This window comes from Rhagoletis pomonella, unplaced genomic scaffold (assembly GCF_013731165.1).
Source record: "Rhagoletis pomonella isolate Grant_MI unplaced genomic scaffold, Rhpom_1.0 Rhpom_scaffold_00007, whole genome shotgun sequence".
NCBI lineage: Eukaryota > Metazoa > Arthropoda > Insecta > Diptera > Tephritidae > Rhagoletis > Rhagoletis pomonella.
The window spans coordinates 4,820,503-4,829,590 of NW_023458561.1; the positions used below are offsets into that span (position 1 = coordinate 4,820,503).

A 9,088-nucleotide genomic window follows, 5' to 3' on the forward strand; every position below is an offset into this window, starting at 1 on the left:
AAGATCTTTATTGCGTGTCAACAGGACCTCAAGACTACGTAGGAATGACTTACCAGCCCAGTCGTAATCTTTTCTTAGGGCCAGTTAAGAAAATACTCATCCCAACTAGGGGATGTAAATTAAGTGAATAGATTCAGATTCGAAAACTTATTGTTAGGCTCTTAGGTAGGGCAGATTCAATAAATAAAAAATAATAATTAAAATAAAAATATAAAAAATTAAAAAAAATAAATAAAAATAAAAATAAAAAATATAGAGCAGTGAATAAAAGTATACGTATTACAAAAGGGGCAAATTTATCTGTTTGAAAGAACACCGCTTATGTTTCCTCCAAATACACATCAAGTTACATCTTTTTGCTTAATTTTATCTTCCTTCCGTCGCAGAATTATTTTCGTACAAAATTACTCAAAAAGCTGTCAATTTCTTTCAAAAATACGATTCGGATTGCAGCATACCATTTCTCCGAATACGAAAGTCTTGCAGCATAGGGGTAGTTGTTAAACTTAAATTCTTTGGAATAGCAAAAAATTTTGAAACGAGCGAAATACAGCGAGTTCAAGTGATTTTTTTTTTTATTTAATTTGCTAACCCAGTATTATGTTTTAATTAGTGCAAGCGAACAGAACCACCGTGATGTGATGGAGCACCGTGACTGGTCTGGCGTTCTAAATCGCTTTATATATTTATGAATTTATGGAGAAAGGTGACAAATAATTTTTCATTTAGAATTTTCACCGTGAAAATGGGAACATTTTGAGAAACGCATAAAACCCTCGGATAGCCCGTTCAAAAATCTTTAGAAATTGTAGTTGGCGATTTTTTCTCCATTTTCTGTCTGCTAGCCCGTTTTGTATCACTGAGCGCGCCTGGGACATTTGACGTGAAACGCCCCATTTATATATGTACATATTTCATTGATAATATGCATGCTCTCAATATTACCTACCTTGGCGGCCTACTATTTCTGCGACATGTTCCGAACTTGGAACTGGCACACATTCCGTCATGTTTTGGGATTTTTTTGAACGATCCTCCATTGCATTAGGTAACAGTGGATTCGACACCGAAAACTTATTCAATATTACACTACTATTATGGCTACTATTGGTGCTTGCCACTGTATCATTCACTTTACTTTCAATATGCCCATTGTTGGCGTTTGCAATGGCAGAAACGGCGGCATTCATAGCGTTAAGTGTATTTAAATCAATCTTTTGATTCAAATGTTCCTGTTGTGCGCTTGACATTACATGCTGATGCGCTCCTATCTGCTGTTGATAAATCGCCGAATGCATGTTTGCATTGTTAATCATATTACGATTGTTATTGGAAGGTGTCTGGTCTGATGAACAAACCGTGCTTGTAGCCGCATCATTTAAACCTACTATTGATAGCTCTAGTGCGAGTTGCAATGTCCTTTGATCTTCCACTAGAAGTCTATGTGAGTTTTGTTGCTGTGTACGGTCGACCGAAACAAGACTGTTAAAGAGTAAATGTGTTGATCCTCCAGAGGGCGCAGTTAATGCGTTAATATTTGTAGACACAGGCGAAGACATTATCGTCGAGGGCATTGGAGCGGATATAGCTTCGCCGGACATGATTTTAAACGAGCAAGCATCTTCGGCTGATGACATGATTGGAAGTTGCGACTGGACTGTGACGGATGATGTTGCTGTCATACCTGCCAAACATTGTACGTTAATTAAAATAAAGGACTAATTGGTTTTACAATTGTTAATTGCCTACCAGTGGATGATTCAGCGTATAATCTTTTAAATGTTGAAGTTCCTGAATAATGCATATTTTGTGTTATAGGTTTTGAAATATCAACTAAATCATCACAGTCAGATGGTAAGGACGACAACGCGGTTAATATTTCCGTTGATGTGGAAGTGCATGTTGTCGATGGCCCATTCTCAGCAGACGCATTTGGCCTTAAGAATGCAGTTATTAGAGACGACGTTGTCGTAGGTGTGTATCCCGTGGTGCTAATTCCAATTATATGAGAGGAAATAGCAGACATTATAGCCTGGCGCGTGCTTTTGCAAAATTTTATTTCCGCCCCAGGAATATTTGATTTAAGAATTTATGTTTGCGCTCCGCTGACCACCAATTATGTATCAAAAATGTTTGCTTATATCATATACATTTATTACATTGGCATATTTAATTGATATTCCATATTATTATATTTTATTAGTAGGAAAATGCACAATCAAATTTTTTCACTACGATATGTAGACACAATTATTTATACACATGTGGTCTGCGACTCAGAGTTGACAAATGTTATATTTAATAATACAGCTTAAAAGCCCTAGCCGCTTAATGCAGTCTTTTTCAATGACCCAATATAGTACACAATGATTTCGATACATATGAACTTTTATCCTGAATTTTCAGATCGACTTGATTGTATATATCTGAGCGTTAAACTTGCAGGCAGTGCAGACCTATGGATATTTGGTAATATACAAATTTTGTACGCCTTTAAGTGTTGCCGGAAAGTAATTATGGTTTATGCCTTGCGATCCATTGCTGTAGTCGATTTCTCGTTTTTCGTTTACTTATTGAAGTTTCCGCTTTCAAGATGCCCTGTAATAAATGAAAATATATACACATGTGTATATTTTACTATCTGGCTTTTATCATATACATATTCATAAACAGGGAACGGATTTTATGGAAATTGCCTTTTTTTCTGCTAAAGAGATAGAGTATATTCGATCAAGAATGTCCACGATTTAGCTTTCCGATTCCATATATACACATTTGATGTTGCCGTTTTTTGCCTTTTTTTGCTTTTTTTAAGATATTTGCCTTTTTTGGCTATTCTACCTTTAAAAACGTGATTATAGGATTTACAATTTTTGTTTAAAGATTAAAAAATATACACATGCCCATGCGGCTTATAGAAGTGCAGGGACCTCTTGCCAAATTAGTGTTGGAAAAAGTCAAAGCCGTTTTCTCAGCTAACGTCGGCTTGGAGACAATAAGGGGTGTGCATAAAATTGTAAAGGGCGGGGAAAACGCCCTTATTCCTGATAATATGAACGTTTCAAATGTTCCATATTTAAATTGGGCTCTACTTGTATCAACTTACGTCGAGCGTACATTTAGTACATTCAAGGCTTTTCTTCGCGAAAATCTAATGAAAATGCTGCCAGAAAACTTCAAAATGCATCTTGCGGTTCAATGTTACTACAACTATACAGATTAAAGTTTTATGAGTTAGAAACTCCAAAGGATAAAATAGTCAAAGTACAAATTTTTCATATAATGAAACTGGTTCATAGTTTTTCTCTGTTTACTTGTAAAATAAACATTTCTAAATAAATGTATTTTTTGATTGTTCTTCGTATTTCCTGTCTTTTTTTAGTGCCTTATTTTGCTTTTTTTGCAATACCTAGTGCCTTTTCCTGCCTTTTTCGCTATTTTGTTTTGCCTTTTTTGCAATACCTAATGCCTTTTCCTGCCTTTTTCGCTATTTTATTTTGCCTTTTCCAGCCTATTTCATTATTTTATTTTGCCTTTTTATAGGTTTTTAGGTCCTAAAAATCCGTTCCCTGTTCATAAAAATAATAAAAAACGAACAAATAAGTGCGCTTAGGCTACACTAATGAAGTAAGACTTCTATAGATTCATTTCTGTTTCCTTTAATACTAAGGAAATTTTTATATAACGTTCTGATTTAATGACCATGCTACTGGTCACGGTGGGATTTACAGAATTTTTATTCAATGATATCAATTAAACCCAACAAACCGTTCTAATGTAGTTTTCTAATGTTTCCCAAATCAAAAGTAAAGCTAGAAGATACAGTACAATTCCGTTTTAAAACAGTTACGAAGCATCAAGAAACGCGCTATTAAGATAAATTACAAAATTATCGACTTAGCTGGTTAAAAAAAGTGGGCGTGGCCCGCCCTTTTTACTGATTTTATTGCTGTAATTTTTTTTTTTGCAAATTAACAGAGGCCGTGCTTGGGGTGTAAAATCGGAATTTTCAATCTTTTCAAAAGCTTATATTTCGAAAACTATTGAAAATGGACATGGTTGGAAAGGTGATTGAAAGACAGTGACTCAAACAAATGACAATTTTTTGTTATTTTTCTATAAAAATACCGTCCAAGCTTTAACCAAAACCATATAAATCACAGTTTCAAACCTATTACCAAAACCAACGGGAAATTTAGCGGTTTAAAACTTGCATTTCAATAGATTAAAATTGTATGGGCTATAAAATGCATACCCAAAAATGTTCTAAAGGTTCAGATTAAAAAGTTGAAATTTTGATTAAAATTTGTTGAATTTACCTTAATTTTCTATAACGCTTGAAACTGTGATTTTTATAGTTTTGGTTAAAGCTTGGACGGTATTTTTATAAAAAAATAACAATACAAATTTAGCTCGAAAAGCATTACGAATATTAAAAAAAAATTAACACGTGGTCACTTGTTGGAGTCACTGTATATATACATTAGGGCGGTTCAATTTTTTTCGACAGCGTTCCTAGCAGATTCGGATTCTACATAAGATTCTAAGAAAAAACTCCTTTAGACCATAGCTCTTAAATTAATTTCGAGCCTGCGCAATTTTAAAAGAAGATATCTTTAGTTAATGAAAGCATCTGATGAGGCGGCTCTTGGGAGTTTTCGAGAGAAAGATTCTGCGAAAGATTTACGGACCTTTACCCGTTGGTGATGGCGAATATCGCAGACGATTTAACGATGAGCTGTATGAGCTTTACAACGATATAGACATAGCGCAGCGAATTAAAATTCAGCGGCTCCGCTGGCTTGACCATGTCGATCGAATGGACAGAAACACTCCTGCTCTGAAAATATTCAACGCGGGCCGCGATGCTGGTAACAGAGGAAGAGGAAGGCCTCCTCTGCGTTGGAAAGACCAGGTGGAGGACTTGGCTGCACTTGGCATTTCCAATTGGCGTCAGTTATCACAGAAGAGAAATGACTGGCGTGCTGTTTTGGACTCGGCCAAAATCGCTTAGGCGGTTACAGCGCCAATAAAGAAGAAGAATCTTTAATTAATACCAAGTTAATATGCAGATTAATATTTACTAAAGTGTTACATTTTTTTTTTTGTTTTAATAAAAACTTGTGCTTGGGAATTGTTTGATACAAATAATTAATTTCTGATATCCATTTTTTATTTAACGAACCGCAAGACGCCTCATCATGTCGGTCTTCTGGCCGCTGGGGATGGGGCTTAAGTCATGCTATGTCAGTCATACTGGAGTGCCGGGCACAGCACCATGAACCAAGAGAGATACTGGGTATGGGACTGGAGTCTGCGGTTGCTCACCCGTAGTTCGTGTGGCGGCCGTGGGCTGCAGCTCCCATGCGCAGACGCCCGCATCGAAGTTCCCCATCCCAATTGATTCCTTTAACCCGTGGGAACAAAAAGCAATGAATAAAAATGCAAATAAAAACAAAAATACAAAACACAAAATTCGAAGAGAGGAGAGCTGTTTGCGCAGAGGACGTGCGTCAGGACTCTGCATGATCTTCGATAATAATACCGGTGAGCGCTAAGCCTAGCGATCCCGACAATACCCCACCTTCCTCAAAGGCAACGTTGAGTGCCCCAGGGAGCACTCCAAAGCAAGAAAGGAGGAAAACCAAGGAGGGGTACAGAAGGTACCTTACTTCAAAACCAACAAAGAACCCTGTGGCAGACCTAAGGAGGAGCACACCCCAGCAAGAAGAAACGTTGCCGAAACGACGGTACTGTGGGGTGGCCAGGGATCACCTTCAGGTCCCGTTTGGCGACGAAGTCACAGGCAGCGGTAAGCGCGTTCAGGAGAGGTGGGTCGAGATCGAGTCAAAACTCTCTGAACAGATGGATGACCACCTGTTTGAAAATCCGGACAACCCTATTCCAGGATTTGACTCAAGTGACTCCCTGAGCGGTTGTCGGATTTCGAAATGTAGAGATGAGCTCTCTAGCGAATTCGTCGGCAAGTGCGTAGCTGAGCTCGGCAACGCCTGGGAGGGTTTGAAGTTCAAACAAATCCCTGCTGAGGCGGTACCTAGGAAACCCAGGGCCCGCATTTGGCTGCCGAAGATGGCTATGGACAGCGACAAGCTGGTCAGTTTCCTACCACGGCAGAACCCGGAGATACGCATGAGTGATTGGGTTGTCAGAAAAGCCTCTAGAGGGCGCGCAGAGTTCTTCGTACCTTCTGAGGCTTAACGAAGGAAGTATTGAGCCATTGCAAAAACTGACAACAGGCTGCTCTTCGGGATGAGAACAGCTAAACTAAAAATATTCCGCTCCAATGTGCCGATTCCAGAGGCTGACACCGAGGATGGCAAAAAGATGTTTGGCAATATGAACCTCAAAGTTACCGCGGACGAAGAGGTCGCTGAAGGTGCCAACCAGGCACTGGCAGCCACACGGCCAGCTGGCAATGCCGAGAAAGTCGATGAAGGTGGTCCAGGCAAATCTTAGGCACTCTAAGGCCGCCTCTGACAAGCTCCTCGTCTTCCAAAGGGAGGAAGAGATCGACATCTCGCTGATGCAGGAAGCTTGGGTAAGGGACCTAGAGGTTAAGGGACGCACCGACGCCCACTATAACCTCTTATACACCAGTATATCAGGTAAACCCCGCGCATGTGTATTGGTTAAAAAACATATTAAAGCCTTCTTATGTTCCAATTTCAGCTCACTACTGCTGTCAACTTGGAGTTGATGAATGAACGAAGCTGTTTAATACCATCCGTATACATGGCGCACGACAAGCCGTGTCCGCCACAGGACGTCGTCACTTTACAAAGGCTAGCAGGAGCTAGTCCAGTGTTACTCGGCTGCGATGCCAATTCACGACATACATTGTGGATCAGCTCGGAAACGAACGATAGAGGTGAGTCACTATTTCAATTTATTACTAATTCTACGTTTAGGGTTTGTAATAGAGGAGTACTCCCACCTTCATATTTCTTAGTATCCCTGATTTTTGCGGTTGGGAAGAGGTCCCAGACCTAACTCTGCTAACCGAGGGGAGCCTAAAGGCCAATAAGTTGAGAGTGTCCAACGAAGAGACCCTCTCGGACCACCGTCGAAAACTCTTTCAGTAAAATATTGCGGCGGATACGCCTACTCCCTTCAGAACCCCTCGTAAAACAGATAGTTACTTATTTGAAGAGGTTATTGAAAAAAATTGAAGAAACTACAAGTTGAAGGCATTCTTACAAGGGGCGAGCTGAACGCCAAAGCGGGCAGCCTGAATAAGGCCTTTGGAAAGGCCTTTACGAAGGCTTGTCCTCTGAGGTATGGCAAGAAAGCGCGCACACCTTGGTGGAATGGGAACCTTACAGCGCTATGGAAGCAAGTAAGAAAATCCTTCAACGAATGCTACAGGAATAAGGTATGGGAGAGAAGGTACAGAGAGGACCTAAAGAAATCTAAAAAAGCGGTACGGGACGCTGCGTAATACTGAACCACGTTCCGTTCAGCTGGAGGAAGATTAAAGTAATTTTTATTCCTAAAGCGGGCACACGGGGCCATGACAATGCTAAAGATTTCCGACCAATAAGCCTAATGTCCTTTGTGCTCAAGACGTTTGAGAGGCTGTGGGATCTGTATGTTAGGGACAAGACGTCCAATTTATCATGCTCTCAACATGCGTACTTGAAAGGGAAGTCAACGCAGACTGCCCTACAAGAAGTGATACGTACAATTGAGTTCGCTCTACTATAAACAATTTACAATTGCGTCCTTTATAGACATCGAGGGGGCCTTTAATAATGTCAGTGCAGATTCCATGCATGAGGCACTTATGGAAACAGGGATTGATCATTATGTCCGGGCTTGGATAGTGTCTCTGCTAAGGAGCAGAGTAATACATGCCGAATTGGGATACCAACGCAGGGCCGTATATGCATGGAGAGGTGCTATCACCGTTACTATGGTTCATAGTCTTAAACAAACTACTGGTAGAGCTGGACTTTCAGAGAATCAAAGCGGTAGCTTACGCCGACGATGTAGCGATACTGGAATCGGGTCAGTTTCCTTCTTTCATAAGTGAAAATGTAGAAAGAACTCTAAAGATACTAGATTCCTGGGTCATAAGCTGTTCTCTTAGCGTAAACCCTGAGAAAACTGACCTTATGCTTTTCACAAATAAAACAAAATTGCCTAATTTTAATAAACCAAGGTTCCGAGGAACGGAACTGGATCTGTCAAACAAGGTGAAATACCTTGGAGTTATTCTGGATCCCAAACATAAACGGAAACCAAACATTGAAGAGCGTGCTAGGAAGGCCACGGTGGGTATCTATGCAGCCAAGAGAATGTTGGGCAACAGATGGGGTTTGAAACCAAAAATTGTGCACTGGATGTACACAGCTATAGTCCGACCCATAATCTCTTGTGGGGTGCTGGTCTGGTGGCCAGCCCTTACTAAGGATTACGTAGTTAAAACGCTAGGCGGAATTCAAAGATCAGCAGCCGCTAGCGTAACTGGTGCAATGAGATCCTGCCCGAAGGACGTTTTGAACGTCCTTCTTAACTTATTACCCATAGATATCTTCATCGAAAGTTCAGCTGCTAACAGCGCGCTGCAGCGCCATCAGACCGTGTGCCCTCTGGCTCCAGAAGGAAAGACCGTTCGGGCACGGTTCCATCCTAGACGCAATACCGTCTGCTATTAAAGCGCTGCCCACTGACTATATCCTGTCGAAGACCTGGGTTCACAATAAACTCCGCACGAAGTTCCAAAGACGCAGTGACTGGAATCAGGAAAGATGGAATTCGGAGTTGGTGCTGGTGTTTTCATTGAGCAATATAATCTAAAATTATCCTTCCGCCTGTGAGGACCCAAATCCAGGAGCTTTGGGGTCCCCACAACATTATTTACTTTTGTGAAGTATTATTATATTAAGTTAATTAAAGTATATAAATTGAATTGTTTAAATTGAATTGTATCACATTTACTTATACAAATTGAATTGTATTGAATTTACATATACTTGTTGAATTGTACAACACTATATTCAGTATTCAATTGTTGCTAATTGAAGTTTGTTAATTTCTTAACACTAGTAGTTAAGCATTGTTATTG

General features: G+C 40.0%; 2 protein-coding genes across 2 annotated transcripts in view; both read right to left on the reverse strand.

Annotated features, from left to right (window-relative positions):
- The window catches only part of LOC118742263 (zinc finger protein 423 homolog), a gene marked incomplete in the record, with an annotated part of 513,159 nt that overhangs the window by 440,297 nt on the left and 63,774 nt on the right, over positions 1-9,088 (reverse strand).
- Positions 948-2,598, reverse strand: LOC118742264 (the record flags this gene model as incomplete). Its single annotated transcript, XM_036474206.1, is given in 2 exon segments — positions 948-1,684; positions 1,750-2,598. Coding segments are annotated over 2 exon segments (1,014 nt in total), but the record flags the coding sequence as incomplete, so codon positions are not given.